Source organism: Tachysurus fulvidraco, chromosome 12 (genome assembly GCF_022655615.1).
Source record: "Tachysurus fulvidraco isolate hzauxx_2018 chromosome 12, HZAU_PFXX_2.0, whole genome shotgun sequence".
In the NCBI taxonomy this organism is placed as follows: Eukaryota; Metazoa; Chordata; class Actinopteri; order Siluriformes; family Bagridae; genus Tachysurus; species Tachysurus fulvidraco.
The window spans coordinates 20,602,205-20,625,203 of record NC_062529.1 but is presented as its reverse complement, the minus strand read 5'-3'; the positions used below and the strand labels follow the sequence as shown (position 1 = coordinate 20,625,203).

Here is a 22,999-nt window from a genome sequence, read left to right as displayed (position 1 = left end):
CAAAACAAATCAGCAGCTTCTGACCAAACAGATTTTAAGAGTTCAACAGCGTTGTGGTAATAATGATAAGATCACTGAGTCGGTTGTATTTTGTTAGTATCTGTTTGAAATGGAGCGTTTATGTTGAAGTGGAACAGCGTAAATTGTGAAAGTCTGCAAAATCGAGTCGGAAGTAATGAAACAGGATTTTTTTTGGGCTTGGAACATCAAGCATCGCGTTAGTTCTGGCAGGCCACGTGGTAATCAGCTGTCCATGGCATGCGCCAATCCGGTTACAACTTCCTATTTCCCGACCATTTAAATTCCCATTCATTGAGCCGCTTCTAGCGCGTCGCTGCTGCTGTGACTTAAACTCCGACCTCCAACCCCCACTCCACCATGCCGGAACCTGTCTTTTGTTGTACCAGTTACATCTTAAATCTCCACATATTTTTCTCTCTCTCGCCCCCTCTCTAATTATTTATTTATTTATCCATCTATTCATTTATTTGCCCGAAAAAAAACCCTCTATGTATGATTAATGGTTCTGTTATAGTGGGGCTATTCTATTTTCTAGTTGCTGCTCTCCCTGCTCAGTCCATGCATGGGCACGGACGGGCACGTGGATTCCTGCCCAGAACAGAACCGTACCGCCAACACTAACTGTATGCTATCATCTAATCAATCTCAGTTGACAAAGTGGTCCTGACAGAAATGGCATCTTAGTGTTTCACTGTGGCTGTGACAATAGAGGGTACAGAGGGTTTGAAGACCTGTCAGCTCCAACAGAAGAAGAGGAAAAAAGTGTTTCACCACAACATGGGATTAAATATCGTAAACATGCAAATTCAAACACTTAGTTTAAAGCTTTCCTGATTTAAGTCTTAACTCTGCGTGCGCACACACACACACACACACACACACACACACACACACACACACACACACACACACACACACACACACACAATGTTCATTCAGGTGTCCATTCCACCAAGTCTTTAGTTTCTGGCCCAGGAGACAGAATCTAGCCTAGATCTCTCTCTCTCTCTCTCTCTCTCTCTCTCTCTCTCTCTCTCTCTCTCTCTCTCTCTCTCTCTCTCTCGCACACACACACACACACACACACACACACACACACACACACACACACACACACACACACACACACACACACACACACACACACACACACACTATCCCACATCTATGAGCTCCTGAAGTTGTTTTGGTTAGATTAGACTCACTGATCCCTAAATCTGGGACTGAACTCAAAGCTTTTTTTTCCTGAGCTCTTAAGCAGGGCCTCTCTGTGGTTTACCAAGAACTCACTGAATAGATCAAACTCGCCACAGAATCCAAACGTAATTGTAGAATTCTGGAATCATTGCTTCAGTTCTCCTTCCTCAGGAACGTCTGCTCTTCTATATGACACGCCTATATGTCTTATATGTATAGGATGTACCTGGAACTTTTACACACAGTTTGTTTAAACAGTTCAAAAGATCTTGGTTCTGAATGAAGGTTTTATTGAGTAACAAGCATCAGCTGTGTAGGATTTTATATTTTATTCAATATTCAGTTAAAAAAAAAAATATATATATATAATGTTTATTCTGGATACATGCTCCCAGTCTTTTAGATGCTAACATACATGTATGACATGTATGTCAAAAGCTGTCATGTAGGTCGGATCAGTTGGGAATTTCAATTTTCATCTCAGATTAGGAAGTCGCGGTTCTCTCCTGACTGGATGCTGGAGTAACCATTCAGGCTGAAATGATTTCTCTGCCTTCATGGCAAAAGTCCTGAATAATTTAAAGTGTGTGTCTGAGAGTGACTCAAAAGAAAGGAGAGGAAAAAGAGAGGAAGAAAGAAAGAGAGGGGGTGAGTGATTGAGTGTCTCTGTGTGAAAAACGTGACCGAGAGTGTGTGTTTGTGTGTGAGAGTGACTTCGTAAGCGTGTGCATGTGTATGTGAGAGTTGAGTGAGTGAGTGTAGAGAATGAGTGAGTGAGTGAGTGAGTGAGTGAGTGAGTGAGTGAGTGAGTGAGTGAGTGAGTGAGTGAGTGAGTGAGTGAGTGAGTGAGTGAGTGAGTGAGTGAGTGAGTGTGTGTGTGTGTGTGTGTGTGTGTGTGTGTGTGTGTGTGTGTGTGTGTACGTGAGAGTTGAGTGAGTGAGAGTAAGTGTAGAGAATGAGTGAGTGTGTGTGTGTGTGTGTGTGTGTGTGTGTGTGTGTGTACATGAGAGTTGAGTGAGTGAGAGTAAGTGTAGAGAATGAGTGTGTGTGTGTGTGTACGTGAGAGTTGAGTGAGTGAGAGTAAGTGTAGAGAATGAGTGAGTGTGTGTGTGTACGTGAGAGTTGAGTAAGTGAGAGTAAGTGTAGAGAATGAGTGAGTGTGTGTGTGTGTGTGTGTATACGTGAGAGTTGAGTGAGTGAGAGTAAGTGTAGAGAATGAGTGAGTGTGTGTACGTGAGAGTTGAGTGAGTGAGAGTAAGTGTAAGTGTAGAGAATGAGTGAGTGTGTGTACATGAGAGTTGAGTGAGTGAGAGTAAGTGTAGAGAATGAGTGAGTGTGTGTGTGTGTGTGTACATGAGAGTTGAGTGAGTGTAAGTGTAGAGAATGAGTGAGTGTGTAAGTGAGAAAGATAAAGTTAGTAAGTGTGTAAGTAATTGTGTGAGTATGTGTGTGTGTGAAGAGAGTGAGTGAGTGTGTTCGAGTTTTTTAGAGGGTGTGTAAGCTGGTGTGTGTGTTTGTGTGTGAAAGAATAAGTGATTGAGTGTGTCTACAAAGAGCAATGATTATTTTACATTCAAGCAAACCTGACAAAAGCTATTGGTTGCAGATGACATCATTATCATTTATTACAGCCATTTGATTCTTTTTTTGTAAAACAGATTGCAGAAATGTGCATTATGGATAAAACACAAATGTAGCATTATATATACATATGACTATTAACTGTCCTGTAGTCTTCTGTGTGTTTCAGGGTTTACACACACACACACACACACACACACACACACACACACACACACACACACACACACACACACACACACGTACATGCCTCAAACTGATTTTTATTTTGTCGATTTGTCCCTGTTGCTAGGCGCTGGGAGGGCGGTGACCCGGGCGTGTCCAATCAGAAGACACCGACCACCATTCTTCTGACACCAGACAGGAAGTTTCACAGTTTTGGTTATGCAGCAAGAGACTTTTACCATGACCTGGACACCAGTGAGTCAAAGCAGTGGCTCTACCTGGAGAAGTTTAAAATGAAACTACACACGACTGCGGTACACACACACACACACACACACACACACACACACACACACACACACACACATCAGGTTGGGATATTATTGTGATTGTATCACAATATGTAATTTTATACATTTTATATATATTTGTAACATAATAATTCTGTTAATAAAATAGATAATTACATTTTATTTTTGGGGGGTAAATTGTAGTCTGTATTACATTTAGTTTGCATCTGTGTTTACTAACAAACTCATTTGTTGGACCACATGAAAGCGGTGATTGATAAAAACACCCAGAACCGATAACACAATTAGGGATTCGTTTGCATTTGCATATTTTATCTCACTACCGGTGTAATTAATAACGATTGACAGTTGTAATAGTGATAAACAGAAGATATGTGAATCTGTGTGAATTTTGTCTCTAAATACATGAATATGGCTTTTTATTGTCAAACTATTTACTTGTTAATTATTCCATACCAGAATCTGTCCATCGACACAGACCTTCATGCAGCCAATGGGAAGAAAGTGAAGGCTTTGGATATATTTGCCTACGCGCTGGCCTTCTTTAAGGAACAAGCTCTCAAAGTAAATCAGATTGTCCTGTCTGTCTGTGTGCAGACCTTTTTCTTTATGTTGGTGTTTGTTTTACTTTGTGCTCTGATTGGTTGCAGGAGCTGAGTGACCAGGCGGGGGCGGAGTTCGATAACGTTGACGTCAGATGGGTCATCACTGTTCCAGCTATCTGGAAAATGCCGGCAAAGCAGTTTATGAGAGAGGCTGCGTATAAGGTACCGATATGCACGTGTGCATAAAGGTCTTTTTTGCTTTCGTATTTTACCAGTCTTCTGTTCCACTTTTAGTTATTATGATGCTGGTAACAGAGTAATAGTATCAATAACCCTGCATCAAGTCCTCTTGAGGGTTATGAGACTTGTACTGGGTGTGATTAAACTATACACACGTTTATACAGACGTTTTCTTCTTTATAATCAGCTCAGCATTTGTTTCAGCCTCCTAGTGAATGGGATTGGTATTGCAGGATATGGCCATATCCTGTGGGTGTGAGTAGTGATGCTTCAAAGCTACAGACAGAGAAAGTGTGCTAACGCTGCATCTTGAGCACCACAGGTCGAGGAGATAAAAGAGCAAATGTCTGAGAAAGAAAGAGAAGACAAAAGGAAAACAAAATGGTGAGAGAGATAGAGTACGGAGTAGAAATAGGACTAGAAGTAATGAAGGGTGAGAGGGAAGGGGATGTTTATAGACAGTGCACCATTTTAGGACAAAGTCTTAAACGTCAAACACACCACACACACACACACACACACACACACACACACACACACACACACACAGACATACTGTCTGACTCTTTCTTACATATTGCAGCACAGCCTTTTGTCACATAACTGCAATATTGTGTGTGTGTGTGTGTGTGTGTGTGTGTGTGTGTGTGTGTGTGTGTGTGTGTGTGTGTGTGCGCGCGTGTGCGTGCCAGGAGGCTAGGTTAGAGGAAAGGGAATTTTAAACAGTTATGAGATAAAGAAACAAAGGAAGAGAAAGGGATGATGAAAGAAGGGGGAAAGAGATGAACTGGTGAGTGCACGAGAGAGAATATGTGGGAATGAAGGTAGAAGGAAGGATAAGAGAAAAGTGAAAGAGGGGATGAAGGAGGGATGATAAACACAAAGGCTAGCTATCTAACTAGATGTTATTGAAGGAAAGACATCAAGAATTAGAAAACAAAGACTGGATGGATGGATGGATGGATGGATGGATGGATGAATGGGTAAGATTGATGTCTTGGCAGATGGAACACCAGACCATGCAGTGTGTAGAGGAGAGTAAGGCGTGGTTTTGTCCTAGATGCTGATACAAGGGAGGAGGGGTGCAGAAAAAAGGAGCACATGGAAGAGAGATAATTACAGAGAGAGAGAAAGTAAGGGAGTGAGAGAGAGAGGGATGGGAAGTGAGAACTGCACTCTAGATTCACGCTAGTTTAGCTCTGGTTTAAAACTGTCTCACTCTGCCTGTATAGAATCCGTGGCTTAAACATGGAAGTCCACAAAGTGTGAAAAAACATTGAATTAATGGTGGTGAAAGACAGCGACATACAAACCTGGATTTTAGACATTTCTATTTTTATACACTGAACATACTGGGGGGAAAGACACAGCATTTTCTGGTCTGCCCTGGTCTTTAGGGTTGTAATAGTCATATATTAAACCTAATGCACAAAGCTGACTTAATTCCATAAAATTAATACTTATTAACCCTTAAGTCAATTTAACACACCAGGTTTTTTTTTGGTTTTGGTTTTTTTAATCTGAAACGCTAAATTCAACTCCAACGGCATACGGAGCATGTAACAAATATTGAAAAACAACATTTGCAGCTTGTAAGTGTGTTCTTTTGTTTTTTTCCATGTTGTGGTTGTGTTCAGGCAGGGCTGGCTTCACGAGACAACCCCGAACAGCTCATCATCTCACTAGAACCCGAAGCCGCCTCCATCTACTGCCGTAAGCTCCGCCTACATCAGATGGTCGACCTCGGCGATAAGACGTCCATCAATGGCTACAACTCGACTGAGAACGTGGGGGCGGGGATGGCACAGGGTTGGTACCACCTACATTCTCACACACACACACGCCATGCTAAGTATAAAATAACCCATCACCCATGATCTCAGAGGAGTTAAGGTTTTTTAATGAAAGTGAAAGTAAAAGTGACGTGACATACGGCTAAGTACACGGTGACCCATACTCTTGAATTTGATCAAAAATCAGGTTTATTATTTAATAAATCAAGTAAAGGCAGATTGTAGAAGAGTTGTTAAGTTTTTATTAAACCATAGATGTGTTAAGATATTTTTTATACACAAGCTAAACCAAATTCAAACAGTTTACCATCAATACAGTGACTAATTAAAATACTGAACCCCATCCTTTTGACAAATTTTGGTGTATATCGTGCGTCGGTTCTGAGAGCCGATGAAACCTGATGATAGCAGCAGCTCCACAGGTTTTTACTGCCCCACAGAAACCCTGTGTCTGAGCTTCATCATTTAGGACTTAATTCTGTTGCATTTACATTTTAAGATTTAAAGCAAAATTATAGTGAAATCATTTAGAAGTTTTTTGGAATTGCCACCCATTAATAATTAAATTGAAATATTTATCTTTAGGTCTAAAATACATTCATAATTGAGGATATTATCTTTTGGCTTTTAATGTCTATAACTCATGCATGTGCGTGATCACCACTGACAGTGTCGATGTTTCTCCACTGTTCGTGCGTCTAAATGAGTTTTGAACAAACAAACAAACAAATAAATAAATAAAAGCAGGTTTGGTTTCCTGCAAAGTTAAAGATCGAGATGAAGACCAGCAAGGCTTTGTTTTAGTTGTAAACACTGTTTTTATCCAGTACAGCAACATGATTGTGAGCAACGTCTTGCTTTAATACGAATTATATAAACAAGAACCTGATCTCATTTAACAGACTCTATATGTCCAAATATTTTTGCTCAAGAAATGGAATTCCTGGAGCAGTTCTTTGATTTTCCTCAAGGTTTTGTGGCATCCATGTGTGATCCGGAAAAGCACATCCACAAACCCTTTTCTCGGAAGAAGTATTCTCAGCTCTGAAATGTTAATTAAACAGATTTAGAGCTTACATTACAAACCAGAGGCATGGTGGTTTAGTGGCTAGTACCCCTCACACCTCCGGGGTTAGGGTACGATTCCTGCCTTCATCCTGTGTGCATGAAGTTTGCATGTTCCCTCTGAGCTTCACTACGGTTTTATTTCTTCAGTTCAAAGATTTGCTTTGACAGATTTGGAAGCTCTGAATTGTGTGTAGTGTGTTTGTGTCCCCTGCCTCCAGGCTCCCTATGACCGTGTTTAGAAAAAGTGCCTCAGATGATGAATAGATAGATTTAACAAACCAGAAGACATCATGAAATGTGGGGTATGTGGTATCTCAGTGGTTAAGGTGTGAGATCAGAAGGCTGTGAGTTCAAACCCCAGGTCTACAAAGCTAATAATATTGCCCCTGAGCAAGGGCCTTAACCATCAATTGCTCAGTTTTATACAATGAGCTAAAATGTGTGTCGCTCTGGATAAGGGTGTCTGACAAATGCCATAAATGTAAACCAATTGTGATGTGAGTGAGTTTTGAGTTCTGCTATTTTCTCGGAACAGGGAGATGAGTAGAAGTTGTCTTTGTGGACATATAAAGGTTGGAAGGAGAATGGTAGATGTGTAGCAGCTTAAATCCATGATGCTGTCAGAAACACACACAACTAAGACACTGCTGAAATGAAATTGCAAATAACCGTATTTATCCTGATTATATCCAGTGAAATTTCGTTTAATGGTGACTGGGGATTTTGAATCCACTCACATGAGTTACATCATTGATCAACCTTGAATTTGGCCATTTGATCCCTCAGGTTCCTGGAAGAGGTGTGTCCTGAGCTCGACATCAGTACAGTTTACATGGAGGGATTGCCTGGTGAACAAATAAATAAAATAATACGGTCTGTCTTATAAGATAATACTGTCTCTTATGACTGCATGAAGTGCAGAACAGCATTGGTAATGAAACAGACTAATGTAAGGATCGATGAGTAAAAACATCGTCAGAAATTAAGATAAAATTATTAATTATGGAAAAAACATCTTTTCCTTAAAGTCTTCTGATTAAATCTGTTCTGCTAGTTAATAGGATTAGCTTTGACCACATTCTGGTCATTAAATAAGAATTCAATTCAAAGCTTTATTTATTTATTTGTATTGAGCTTTTAACAATGGACACTGTCACGGAGAAGCTTTAAATGAATATATAAACATGCAGATGGAATAATAGAGTTAGATTTATCCCTAATGAGCATGTCCAAGGTGATGGTGGTGGGAAAAACAATACGATGTCAGAGGCGTGGGGATAAAAACAGACCCAAATGCGGGATAGCTAAAATAAACTAGATTTATTAACTAAAAAAACACAAAACAGGGACAAAGACAGGACAAAAGATGAGGCAACGTGGCTAGGTTAAATAGGCAACGTGGCACGGTTAAATACACATGACAATTAACCACATAAGGAACAGGTATGCAGAGGCGAGAGGAAAAACAAGGGCAGGGCAGACACATGACACAGAACAAAAACAAACGCACATGGCCAAAGTCCGGGCTGGATCCTGACATACGAGGAAGAAACCAGACTCAAGCTCAACTGTGTGATGCCAGATAGAACTTATTTCCTTCTATAGCTCTACACTATATAGTAAAGTTCTATTGTACAACTTACAAGCATGAGGTCATCAGTGTCATTTCTGAATTCATTATAGATTTTTTGATGGTGAATCTCGCCAAGACGCAAAGAACGGCTTCTGTTCTTTCCTCTTATATTTGAACGGCATTAGCAGACACTCTTAAGCAGAGCGACGTACATACATCTTATTCGTTCCAGGGAGTAGTTGAGGTTTAAGGGCCTTGCTCAAGGGCCCAGAGGTAGCACCTTGACAGTAGTGGGATTGGAACACAACTTTTTTTTTTGGTCAGTTGTCCAACATCCTAACCACTGAGCTACCACTTCTAGATGATAAAACTGGTATCTCTGATCCTGCAAACATTTTTAAACGGTCTGAAACTTGCGTGGATTTTAGCGTGGATTTTAGCGTCTTCCTGCAAATGGAAAAAAATGGAAGAGAATATAAATCCTTGCCTTTTTTTTCTTACCATTTATGCTTCATTTCTGAGGAGGGTTCCAGCTGGCCCAGGCAGTGTTATTATCATGTCAGCAGCATGGAATTCTGTGTTATGTGAACGTGTAACTATGGAAAAGGTAGCATCCTGTGTTCAAGTCATCTACTTTCCATTTCCTTACTTTACTGAGCTCATGGAAAAATCTGTGTAAGATTTCCATTGACAAGCCCTGAGTCCTGAAGTGAGTAGAGATTACAGCTGAGAGTCTACACTGACACTCATGCTGCTGAGCTGATATCACAGTTAAACGCAAAGAATATTGTTTAGTATCCTTTCTATTGATACAAATACCAGTAAAACATCCGGATACTGCAAGGTATACATTTTTTTTTACATTCCAGGATCTGAACCGTTCTCAGTAGGCACTAAAGTAGACCGTGTTGGAGAGAAGATCATTCCCGTAGATGTCGATGCTTCTCCTGTTTCACTGCCATCCTGTTGCCTTGCTGCTCTAATGTCATACAAACATACACAGTTTCATGTGCACTTTTTCTTCCACCGTTTCTCACACACACTCCCTGCCCCCCCCCTCTCTCCCACCCTCTCTCTCTCCCTCTCTCTCTCTCTCTCTCTCTCTCTCTCTGTGTGTGTCAATAACCAGCCAAGGAACACGTGCGTCGCAACCGGCAGAGTCGCACCTTTCTGGTGGAAAATGTCATAGGAGAGCTCTGGTCCGAACTCAGTGAAGGTAGAGTTTCCCATCTCTCTCTCTCTCTCTCTCTCGCTCTCGCTCTCGCTCTTTCTTTAATTTTCTCTCTTCCTGCATGTTTCTTTCTTTTTCTCTCTTGCCGTGACACTGTTTTTTCCGAATGCTACTCTCAGGCTGAAATTCTGCTTCCCCTTGACACACACATACATGCACTCACCAGCTACTTTATTAATATTACACATTGACATATTAACATATTAACATATGTACATTTTTGAATCCATGCATTTTCGGATATATGGGGACGTTAAATACGTAACATCACATTAAAATGTTATTTTTCCCCCATTCTGATGACTGATTCATGTCTTTATGCACATATGACTATTTGAAGATAAGCCAATAATTTGCTAATTGTCAAAACAACGCAACGCACTAGTCAAGGGATTTTAAATCGAATAAATTAATGCCTGGAAGAGTATTTAGCCTTTATTTGAAAATGAAATATATTTTCCTCCTACAGCATAACAGAGATGTTTTGTCACCTGTCTGTAAATGGAAGGATCGGTACATGGAGGGATGGATGGATGGATGGATAGATGGATAATTAGAGAGAAATAGAAGTTTGAAAAATGGGTAGAAATGTTGATGGATAGAGGGATGTCTACATGGATAGTCAGACATCTCATCTAACAATAATAATAATAATAATAATAATAATAATAATAATAATAATAATAATCAATGATTGCTTACTTCTCTGTGCACTACAAAAATGAAGGAGAGACATCTCAATTGATAAAATGTGCAGCTCCAGGACCAGGATTGGTCATTACATGATCCCCTTTGTCCGATTTTTGAGCAATTTCACTTTCCATCTTTTTAGGTTTCCAACTCCCAATATGCAATAATAATTTTATGAAATTCTGTTGAGGCTGAACATCTTCAACTGACTGCAAATGCTAAGAGAATTTCCAGACATTCCAGTTCACCAAACTCTTGGGATAGACGTTAGAGATATTTATAGTAACATTTATTTTAAACTTAATTTTTTTATTGTTTCTATACTTCTATAAAACTGCTTTATTTATTTAATTATATTATATAGAATTGAATTGAATATAGAATTGAATCGAATGTTGACTTGATGTTCTTCACAGATAGATAGATAGATAGATAGATAGATAGATAGATAGATAGATAGATAGATAGATAGATAGATAGATAGATAGATAGAACTTTGTCATTCCAATTTACAGGTACATAGCATCTAAATGTGGTTTATCATCTACCAGGGTAGTTTTGTAGAAAGTACAATATGTCTAAAAAAAATAGAATTATATTATATATACTGTGCAAATGTTCATTATGTACAAAATTAACCAAGATATTCCACAGTGTATGAAGAGATAATATACATAAACACATGCAAACTTGGGTAAGCAATGAATTTACAGTTATATGCAAGTATAATTGGTAGAAAAAGATATAAGCAGAAAGTACCGAGTGGAGCAGAACTGCAATGTGATTACAGATAGTGACGTATTAGTGAGACATCAGGGTCCTAGTGGTGTAGTGTAGAGTTCAGTAGGTTTATGGTTGTGGTCTGAACCTGCTGGATCTGGTGCTGATGGTCCTGTATCTCTTCCTGGATGAAGGAGGTTGAACAGTTTGTGATTAGGACTAAACCCTCAAATCTGTTGGAATAAAGCCATTTTTGTCATGGTTTCAGTAGTGAGACATTTTGAGTAAGGTTTGCGTGCTGTTCATTTTAGATGAATTTTATCCTGTACCTGATCTAGTACAGTGTTTGTGTGACTGCATTGTTCGATATGTCTCGTGTGCTTCGAATCCCATGCTGGATATTTATGACATTATACAGACTGTCCTGTTTATCCCTAATCCCTCTGTTTATGTGTCTGTGGGATCCAGGGCCTGAATAAACGAATCACATACAGAATCTGTATCTAATAACATTATCAATGATGTTTCTCTAAAAATCTCAGTTATGGCTTGACGTATGTCATAGCTGTGTTTATATCATGACCTTCCATAACTCCTAATTCATGACTTTTTTTTTCCTCTTCCAAGGTGACAGATACGTGGTTGTGGATTGTGGAGGAGGGACGGTTGACCTGACGGTGCATCAGATCCGCATGCCTGAAGGTCACCTGAAGGAGCTCTACAAGGCCTCAGGTGAGTCATAGTACTTGCATTAATAAATGCATTATTATTATATGACTATAGAATGCTGCTTAAGGAGGAATTAACTGAAGTTAAAACTACAGCAAATGAGAGATACATGGTTCAAGTTTTTTTTTGTTAGAACGTTACAGTACGTTATACTTTACTAATATATATGAATTAAAGTATGAAAGTATATGTTGAAAAAGGTGGAGATGGTAATGCATGGAAAACCTCACAAACTGAATAAAGAGTCGGTTATAAGGAGACAACACTTTAAAAAAAAAGACAAAAACACTTTTGCTGTTGGAAGCTTGATATCATGAGAAATGATTTGTCTTAATATAAAATAATTTGTTTTTATATAATAATAAGTGTAAATGATTTATTTTGTAGTCTCCTAGGACCTCTGAGAATTGAATTTTTTAACTTAGAGTTGAGTAATTTAAAGCTTAACTTGGGTGATTAATGACAGACATTTTTAATCTTTTCCGATAAATCTGAAGCTGGCTATATTTCTGCGAATGGATTTTGCAGCATCACTATAAAACATTCTCTCACTGACCTGTGCTTGTATTGATCTCACTCTCTCTCTCTCTCTCTCTCTCTCTCTCTGTCTCCCTCTCTTCCTCTCTCTGCAGGAGGTCCATATGGTTCAATCGGCGTTGACTATGAATTTGAGCAGCTACTCTGCAAGATCTTCGGTCAGGACTTTATTGATCAGTTTAAGATAAAGCGGCCGGCTGCGTGGGTGGATCTCATGATAGCATTCGAGTCCCGCAAGAGAGCTGCAGCCCCTGATCGTGCCAACCCTCTAAACATCAACCTGCCCTTCTCCTTCATCGACTACTATAAGAAGTATCGCGGCCACAGCGTGGAGCACGCGCTGCGTAAGAGCAAGTGAGTGGGTGGAGTCACAGGGTCCGATCTCTTCGGTGCTGTTCTGACTTGGTATTAACATCTGTGTCGTGTGATCTGAGTGCACAGCGTTAAGTACAGGCGCGAACGAGGTCAAACTCCTTGCGATCTGATCGCTTCATCCACTTGTAAAGGTGTTCTAAGACACATACTATATTGCAATATTCATTCTGTAGTTTATTGAGAAAAATGTTTTTTACATGATGTTGGGATTATTGTGTTTCCTGCCTCAGTGGCCTGTCTCAGATAAATTGTCAACTTCCAGTAGGGATGTACCCATCCGATATTTTGGATCGGCATCGATGCCGATCCAGTCAAATCCATTCTGCTTGAGGAATGCCCTAATAAATTAAACTCCATTCCGCGTTTTACCTACAGCATTGACCACGCTCCTGCTTCCTATATGAGTGGGACAGGACACGCCCACTTTTTATTTACTTCCGACGCCCATGCCCGTGGTGGTTGATTAATGAACAGCAAACATCATAGACTATTGCTTGAACTTATAAGAAAAATACACTTGTATATTAAATTACATTAATGAAAATAAATATAATAAATTCTATAGGAAATATGTTGCACAACCGCCTGCGACAGACAGGCACGTTTAGCAGACGCCCTTTCCATTTACCTCAGCGCGTTAAACATGTCGCTCATTTGGGTGCAAGGTTTACTGTTTAATACATTTTGCATTGTGTTTCAAGAGTTCTAATTTAAGATTCACTTTAAAATATTGCCTTCTCTTCAGAAAATTATTAAATTTAATAATTGCAGTATATATGGTTTAGATTGTCATACCACTAACTGTTAAAAGTTACTGTTTATTACTGCATTAATACTTTTTTTAAGGTTTCTTGTCTTTTCATTTTTCATCCACTAATATGGCATTTTTGTATCTCTTTGCCAGAAACAAATAAATCTTAACAACTAAGCGAGTTGTATACATTCTTTAGTTTTAAAGGTAGAAAACAACACAGATATCGGATCAGTATCGTATCGGCCGATACCGGCAAACACAGGTATCGGATCGGAAGTGAAAAATTGGTATCGGTACATCCCTAACTTCCAGCCACACTTCCAAAATTGCTTCATTACAGATGATTTGCACAAAGTGTGAACCCAGCATTCCTCATTTACTGACTCCTGGTCTGCGCGGCTTATGAGTTTGTCAAATGCATCATCATTATAGATAAGGTCAGCTGTGTCAAAGCTGCTTTTTTTTTTTTTAAAGTCTAAAGCAGCTCTTAGCGTTTAAAGATAACACAGACTCAAATCCATCACTGTATTGCCCAGTTAAGTGTTAAACCGTTTGAGTTTTTGCCCTTTTGTTTCAAACCATTAACGAAGGAGGTTTGGGCTAATGGCTTTGGGTGGAAGAATAATGAAAGTTTAAAATGTGACCTAAAGGAGCACTTAATGGAAAAAGGACAAAATACTAGAACTCAGCATGTCCAAAATGAAACGATACAGTTTGTAATATTGTATTACAAAAACAAGCCGACAGTCAGCAAGCCGGTACTGTTGTGTTGTGCTGGTATCGAAATCTGATCATAGGATTGATTTAAACAGGAAATAATCTATAACTCACAGGAAGTTTGGTTATACATTAGACGTTATCACATTAACAAGTTTCATGCAAATCCCAAGAATGGTACATGCATTAAGATTTGACAAATTAAGCTATCTTGACTCTCTTAATGTTATGTTTCTCTTCGATATCTAAATGATTGGTACATGAGTGATAATATGAGTAATATTGTTTTACTCTGTGATTCTGGCTGTGTGTACAGTGTGGACTTTGTTAAGTGGTCATCTCAGGGCATGTTGAGGATGAGTCCGGATGCCATGAACGCTCTGTTCAAACCCACCATCGACCACATCATCCAGCACCTCAGTAAGTGTCCAACTATAGTCTCCTTTTCTTGCTTGTATTGAGTAACAGAATTGGTCAGTTACTGCTCTACTATTTAAGCCAAGATCCAGCTGTTTACTCGCTTTGTCGGTGGCCCCGCTCTGGGTAAAGAAGTCAAGCTGCAAGGATAAAAATAAATAATAATAAATCTTTAAATAACACTTAGAATTGCACATAATTTCGCTACTCTCCTGCACTTTTGCACTAAGCTGGTGAGTCTCAAGGATTTTTGCTGTACAGTACCTGCTGATCCAATGCTAAGGAAGGAAAATACAGCATGAATTTCTGCCATAAAAAGGCTGTTCAGTGCAACTTTATGTGGCTAGGACTAACTTACGTAAGTCATTAGCTCTGTTTTTGTTCTATGTAGCTCCATGGTCCTGGAGAAACGTTGTCTCATTTCACTTTGTGGTATATATGGTTAAAATGATATATACTGTATGGTTAAAATGACAATAAAAGCTTCTTGACTTCATGAGTCCCTTTCGATAGGACACATTGTACTATCAGAAGTTGTTGTTTAGAACTGTATTAGCCATGCAATTGCACTGTGCACCTGATTTTATTTATTTATTAGTTAGACACTTCTCCATGTTGATTGTCACAGCACATCTTTTTTTGTGATTTACATTCTACCCAATGGCACCACTAGGGCATTGGTAGCTCAAGTGGTTAAGGCTCTGGGTTGTTGATCAGAGGGTGGCGTTTAAGCCCCAGCAACGCCAAGCTGCTACTGTTGGCGCTTAACCTTCTCTGCTCCAAGGACACTCAAATGTGCTTACTTATTAAACATGCTTAATATGTCAGTACTTCTAAGTGGTTAGCAGGTTTGCTTCACACATTCAGGGTTGGGGTTTGATTCCCAACTTCATCATTGTGTGTACAGTATGTGGAGTTTGTATGTTCCCCCTTTGCTCTGAGTACTCTGGTTTCCTCCCCCAGTACTAGGTTATTTGTTGTAGGTTGCTGACTGGTATCTCTGAATTGTCCTGGGTGTGTGTGTGTGAGCATGTGTGTGATTGTGCCATGCAATAGATTGGCATTCTGTCAGGGTGTACCCCACCTCCTGGGATAGGCTACAGGTTTTCTGCAATGAGGCTACAGGACATATAAGTGGTTGGATGGATAGAGGGAGAGAGGGATGGATAGATGGGTGGATGGGTGGACCTTGTCTAAAGTTACAATTAGTGCTCTGGGGTTCAACTTGAAGCTACAAAGGCAAAATTAATGGAAAAGTCACTAACATCACCCACTGATTTAGTACTGCTTTAGTACAAATTTAAAATGGGTTTAACTCCTGCAGTGTTTGTATATGTTTAGTCTTTGTAAAAGTGACATGACTATAATCACTTCACATGAAATACCTTCATAGACAGAAGAATTCTGGAGATTTCTATCAGTGAAGCCATTAATGAGAAGCCCAAGGAGACAGACATCATCTGTTTTCTTAAAGTTTTACTTATTTTTTGTTCTTTACCCTAGACAGGTGCTTGGTGAGGAACATATTTATTTACTTGTCTTTGACTGCAACATTATGACCCACTTGTATACATGAGATTAAAGTAGAGCAAATGTCTCTCTCTTTTTTTTTTAAAGAGTAATTTTAGGTGGAAATAAATTCAGATTTGCTGCTTCCATGCACATAGAACAGATGAACGCACAGCTCTACACTAAGTGTGATGCATGTGGTCTCAGTTCATTAAGTCGGTCAGGATGTAGGTCACTCTGCTTCTCAGTGGGCTGCTCTGTGATGTCATATCAGAAATAAAACATAATGAGCACTGCTGTGTTGCATTTTAGTAACTTGTTCCTCGTCTTGATAAAGCAGGAGGAAGTGATGAAACGAATGTTTATTTCTAAAGAAAGTACATTTTTTTACATGTGCATTAAATTTGTATTTTTTCTTCCCCACAGAGGAGCTGTTTGAGAGGCCCGAGGTGACCGATATCAAGTTCCTGTTCTTGGTGGGTGGATTTGCCGAGTCGGCGCTCCTGCAGAAGGCGGTGCAAGACATGTTGCAGGGAGGGAGCCGAGTCATCATCCCACACGACGTGGGTCTGACCATCCTGAAGGGAGCCGTGCTGTTTGGATTGGACCCGAGCGTGATCAGGGTACGCCGCTCGCCTCTCACCTACGGCGTGGGTGTGCTCAACCGCTTTGTGGAAGGGAAGCATCCACCTGAGAAGCTTCTGGTACGTGACGGCACTCGCTGGTGCACCGATGTCTTCGACACGTTCATATCAGCTGACCAGTCGGTGGCGCTGGGTGAAACGGTGAAGCGCAGCTACACACCAGCCAAACCCTCCCAGCAGGTCATCGTCATCCACGTGTACTGCTCAGAGCGGGAGCGTGTAGGCTTCATCTCAGACGCAGGCGTGCGAAAGTGTGGCACCTTGCGCCTTGATGTCAGTGGCACAGAAAGTCCGGCAGCTGGGGTACGCCGCGAGATCCAGACGCTCATGCAGTTCGGCGACACCGAGATCCGAGCAATGGCCATTGATGTGGCCACTAGTCGCATGGTCAAGGCTAGCATCGACTTCCTTGGCCAGTGAGAGGAAGTGAAGGGAAGAAAATGAAGATGTATTTAACATTGCACCAGCCCTTTAGCTGGAGATCTGCTTTCCTACAGAATTTAGCTCCAGTTCATTATGAATACAGCTGATTCAGCCTATCATGTCGTCCTGAGCGTACTGAGAAATCAGAGATTATTCCATTATATTAAGGTTGGAAAGTGGATCTCCAGGAAAGGCTGCTCGTGAATTACAGCAAATTATAGGCAGCAGTAACTTAAAGGAAACTCCAGTATCTTTTAACCTGATCTCTATCCAGTACATCTGTAGTGTCTGTGTTATTAACACAGCTTAGAAATTCAGCTTGTGCTTGATTTAAAAAAAAAAAAAGAAAGAAAAAAAAAGTTCCTATCCCTTGTCCTGGAGAATTTCCTGTTTTAGACATTTTAGTGTCTTTGGTGCACAAACACACTTCAAGTGAAGAAGGGCTGTTAATGAGCTGACTAGTTGAATCGCATTTGTTAGGGCTAAAATGTGAAGAACAGGAGGTTCTCCAGGACCAGTGCTCTACAGGACATCCTGTTTGCTCAAACACTTCTAATAGAAAGGTCTCAGGCAGTTGTTAGTAAAGTGGTTTGTAAACAGCCATGTGCAGTTTATTCACTGTCTAGGTATACGGTTGTGTTTTAAATTTATTACTCATGAAGTTTGTTAACATCTGCCCTATTATAAGTGTGTTGCGAGTGAACAGGATTTCTATTCTTCTATCCATGCAAAGAAAAGTCACAGCATTGTTATATATAATCACACACACAGGACTTAAGAGATTTGGATGGAACATGCAGGAGTTTTCCTTTAACAGTTGCTGAGTATTATCTGAAACTGGAGGATCTGCAGCAGGTATCCTCTGTATAAACAGTGTAGGCTGTTTTCTGATGTTACTGTGGGTTCATTTATTGACTTCCTGATCCTATACCACTTTTTATTTTATTTTTCTTTAAACAAAAACAAATTAACAATCTAGTCAAGGGTTAAAAGAATGTGAGCTGCATTACATGTTTCCTCAATAACTTGCATACTCATGTAATTGCATCTAGCTGGTTCATGTCACTCTTGCTCTTTTTTTTTCTTTCACCTGATCAGATAGATGCTTTTTAAACACTGGTGATTGCGTAGCTGGGACTGCAGGAAAAGTATGTGGGTTTCCTTGTTGTTTGGTCTTTAAGGGAAAGAGTAGATAAGCCAGGCTTTGGTGAGTTTAGCTGGATTTTAAGAAATGGGTTATAGCTTCCAGTTGTCCTGTACATTCTGGCTATTTAAAGAGTATTTGACCAAGCACATTGTCTTTATCTAGCAAGTAAAGATCCTGATCTGATCCTTTTCCGTGAAATCTAAACTGCAGAAAAACTCATTATAAGGCTCATTATAGTGGCATGTATCTGATAAAACCCACACACACCTTTGAGGTTGCCAGAAATGGCCGATAACATCAACATCACCCTCTTTAAATCAAGCTCTGGTCTTAGTTTCTACTAATGCAAGGTTTTACAAAGAACTAGTAGTCAGAAGTGGTAAAGTTTATTTAACCAAGATTAAAACTCATTGAGATTCAGTCTCTTTTACAAGAGTGACCTGGACAAGAAAGCAGCATAAAGACACAAACACAATAAATACAACATAAAAACAACATATAATTAAATTTAAGTTATATAGTAAGTTTTAGGGAAGCACGGTGGCTTAGTGGTTAGCACGTTTGCCTCACACCTCCAGGGTCAGGGTTCGATTCCTGCCTCCGCCTTGTGTGTGTGGAGTATGCATGTTCTCCCCGTGCTTCGGGGGTTTCCTATAGGTACTCCGCCGGTACAAAGACATGCATGGTAGGTTGATTGGCATCTCTGGAAAATTGTCCGTAGTGTGTGTGAGTGAATGAGAGTGTGTGTGTGCCCTGCGATGGGTTGGCACTCCATCCAGGGTGTATCCTGCCTTGATGCATGATGACGCCTGAGATAGGCACAGGCTCCCGTGACTCGAGGTAGTTTGGATAAGCAGTAGAAAATGAGTGAGAGTGACTGATAAGTGTTACACAATAAATTCACCCAGTGAAGGATCACAGGACGTTTTAACTGTTGATGAGGCATTTAAAGATAAAGCCTTTCTTTTCCCGGTCAGACCTTACATGAGGAACAGCAAGCTGCTAATAATGTATAACTATCTAATACTAGATGAATCAAGAGCTTTCGGGATGAAATGATAACTTAATTTTTACCAATGCAATGAAACCTGACCTACATTTAAAGTTCAGAATCTTCCACAGAGACACAACTCTGCTTAAGCACTTCAACCCGAGTCTAAATAGCAGTTCAATCCGGAGGTTTGAATACTACACGATAAACAGAATACATGCATTAAGGTATGCATTAAGGTATTGTTTTAAAGCTGTATTTAATTATTTACCTCAGAATTCTTGAAATGGTTGCAGTCCCAGTCGGATGCAGCTGAATACACACATCCTCTTGGGTGGAGAAAGAAAAAAAAAGATGTGAACATTTCATTTACCAGCTGTGTTTCTGAGCCACCATCTCAGTCTTAACCCTTTTTCTTCTGTTATTAATGTAAAGGAAATCATGGAAATCAAGGAAAGGGGGATCAGTAGACAGTCCGGATCTGTAGACAGTCCTGAGAGATTAAATGGATTAAAGCGATAAAATACAGGGATGTTAGGACTTTCGTAGTTTCTTCATTCGTGTCAAGTTTTCTGGCTCAGCAAATATCTGACGTTACTGCAGGCTCGAGGAGCAAAAAGTCGCCGTGGAACCGATCAAACCTCAGCTGTTAGTAGCAGAGCCCCGAGCTCATCCTTACAGCACAGACGCTAAAACACGGCAAAAACCCCACGCGATCCAAGCTAGTGAAACTACATCCAGTGTACCTTACAGTTTGTTTGACCTTTTTTACTTTTTATTCTTTTATCATCGGTGCTCAGAGATTGTGTTTGTCTATATAATATAGTATTGTCTCTAATAAGGATTAACATTGTTTGTTTTTGGGGGTTTTTTCACTAACATCATACTCAGTCTTGCCACATTATAGGTCAGTAAATTGCGCTGAGGTGGGAACAATATTGGAATCCACAAATCCTGGAATGTGAATTTATTATTATTATTATTATTATTATTTTGTTTATTAGGCGGTGCAGGAGAAGCTGCTCACCACATTTGGAGAGAGTGGAGTGTGAACATAGCCATCGCAGTGTGCTTGTTGCCTTTAGCGGTCTCGCTCAGCAGAAACGAGAAAGACACTGACCTTGATTTTATTTGTTCAGTTTCCTTTTGTATTCTTGATTTTTATTTCGAATTGGCGAAAGGTCGCCATTTATTTCTGTAAATACCATATTTAAAGATATTGTACAGATTTTTAGAGTTGAGTTTGTGCTGTTTAGCAGCTTGCGGAGCAGAGGGTGTGTGAGTGCTAGCTTGCGTGCGTGTATGTGCTTCGAGTTGTCTTCACTCTCACCAGCCTTTGCATATACACACACACACACACACACACACACACACACACACACACACACACAGAGAGAAACATTCACATAGCAGATGTACTTGAGAGAATCTGCTTGTCTGTAGAAAACCACAAGAAAATAAAGACTTGAAACCTTCATTGCTATAGAGATCATATATATATATATAACAAAAAAAAAAGATTTGAGGTCAGGAGAATTAGAGAGGCCCTGATTTGGCTGTGTTTAAGGTCTGTAGCTTTATCTTCTTAGCTTTATCGTACAGTGCATCAATCCAGAGGAGAAACAGAGGTACTGCTGCTTTTAAGTCAGACCCTAATTTGATTAAGAATTGGTGCAAAACATCTGTACCGGCCAAATCAATCAGACGATAAATGACGAGCAATAAGGTATCATAATGTTTATACCATGCGCCGCCTGTGCTACGCTGCAGCTCGGCTCGCATCCGAGCTTAAAGCTATATGTATGAATATACAATGAAGAAAACTTCAACAAGCCTTTTAAACTACTCACACTGATTCATTTAACTGAACAAGTGTTAATCTGCTGTGGAAAATTGTGTATTGCAGTGTTTATAAAAAACAAAACAAAGGTGAGCCAGCATGAGAGGCCTTTTCTTTCTCATATGATCACATTTGATATTAAAAGTTATTAGGCGCTAATATATGATTCTTAAAGAGCTGATAAATCGAGCTGCTTCACGCTAACGCGACTTTATGTATTTGCAATACTGAAAGAGAGAGAGAGAGAGAGAGAGAATCACTGTCTCTGTTCATCAACGCTTATAAAAGTCAATATATTTGCTCAGTATAGAACCTGTACTAGTACTAGCTTTATTACAGTATTAAAACGTAACCTCAGTTCACCTGGTGACTCGTTTTCTCAAATCCTTGCTGAAACCGAGTACCATGACGAACACTTAAACAGCCTGGACGCCGCCTCTCGTTTTAGAAACACGTGTACGTCGCAAAGTTGCTTAACTTGATTGCATTTGCTAGGTTACTGATATAATCATCAACTTCAGTGACACAATTTGCATGACTAACTACAGAGACTAGCAAAAAGGGATAAACAAACCTATATTTTCGCTGCCATTGGCTGTGCATGCTAAACAGGAAATGACGTAAACGGCTTAAACGTGCACACATTAAGACTAACCTGTACTTGTGTTATTTCATGACCGAGTGAGGACTGGGAAGTTTCTCACCTCTCAGTTAGGAGAAAAAAAATAAAAACAAATATTTGGTTTATGAATCTCACCCTGGAAAGTTAGACTTTGTGATAAGCTCCAGCTTCATATACTGATTTCAACATGGTGACATCTATAACACAATGAATGTGTTTCCTGTCTTTTAGGCAACATTGTGAGTCTGTTTGTGTTTGATGTTTTAGCACCGATGTCTCGAAATACATCACTCGAATCTCTAACTCATCTTGTGGCATAATTGTCGAACTGTATCAAACACCTTCATGTTCTAATGCTGTTTCAAAATAAAGATTAACTTTAAACAGTTGAGAAAAAACATTGAGATCAAGTTCCAAGTCCTTGGGGTCATGAACACAGCAATACACACACTTGCATGTACAATGTCACTGCATACGCACTTCATAACTGAACTAGCCTTTTTTGCTGTCTTTGCTAGCTAGTTTACGTTCCTCTTGTGACATAACAAGGTATTGTTTTGAAACCTTTGTCAGATGCCACATGTTCCCAGATGCCATTGTCACTCCTGCTAGCCTTGCATGCTAAAGAGGAAGTGAGAACCTTATATACACACACACACACACACACACACACACACACACTACAGTCCTGTCTTTTACAGTCAGGAATCATGACCTTATGAAGATCAAGATTTACCTACTGAACTCTCACCACGCTGCCACTTAGTGTTATGCTATAAAGCCATGTGCTGCCTCTTTATACTCTCGCTAATGCAGTGTTTCACTTATGCAGGAAAAGACAGATCATTCATAGCCACTGTTTCTATTCTGTTCTCTATGCCATGCTATGTCCTGATTGTTTAATGCCTTTTTTCCCCTTGCTGGAGTCTGAATGCTGCTCAGCCGGTGGACACTGCTCTCTACAGCATACATAAACACATTGAACTCCATCACGCATCACTTTCTGTGTTCTGTCCTGTATCCCACTCATACGCTGTCTCCTGTGGTCACTTCACAGCTACTTCTCTCGCTGTTTGCACACAAAATAGTAGGTTACAACTGTATTACAACCAATGCCAAGTACCCAAACTGTCCTCCAATAAAATATCTGTATCAAAAA

General features: G+C 39.9%; 1 protein-coding gene across 5 annotated transcripts in view; it reads left to right on the top strand.

Moving 5' to 3' along the window:
- Window positions 1-22,999, top strand: part of hspa12a (heat shock protein 12A) — a 46,332-nt gene extending 23,333 nt beyond the window's left edge. For 4 of the 5 annotated variants that reach the window (XM_047821655.1, XM_047821654.1, XM_047821657.1 and 1 more), the window contains exons 4-12: window positions 3,092-3,278; window positions 3,735-3,839; window positions 3,926-4,042; window positions 5,698-5,869; window positions 9,624-9,710; window positions 11,763-11,867; window positions 12,497-12,755; window positions 14,564-14,667; window positions 16,600-22,999. In XM_047821655.1, coding sequence (XP_047677611.1) covers window positions 3,092-3,278; window positions 3,735-3,839; window positions 3,926-4,042; window positions 5,698-5,869; window positions 9,624-9,710; window positions 11,763-11,867; window positions 12,497-12,755; window positions 14,564-14,667; window positions 16,600-17,237 — 1,774 coding nt within the window. In that variant the 3' untranslated portion in view covers window positions 17,238-22,999. The remainder of the gene's footprint in view (window positions 1-3,091; window positions 3,279-3,734; window positions 3,840-3,925; window positions 4,043-5,697; window positions 5,870-9,623; window positions 9,711-11,762; window positions 11,868-12,496; window positions 12,756-14,563; window positions 14,668-16,599) is intronic. The other variant, XM_047821658.1, reaches the window with a different exon arrangement.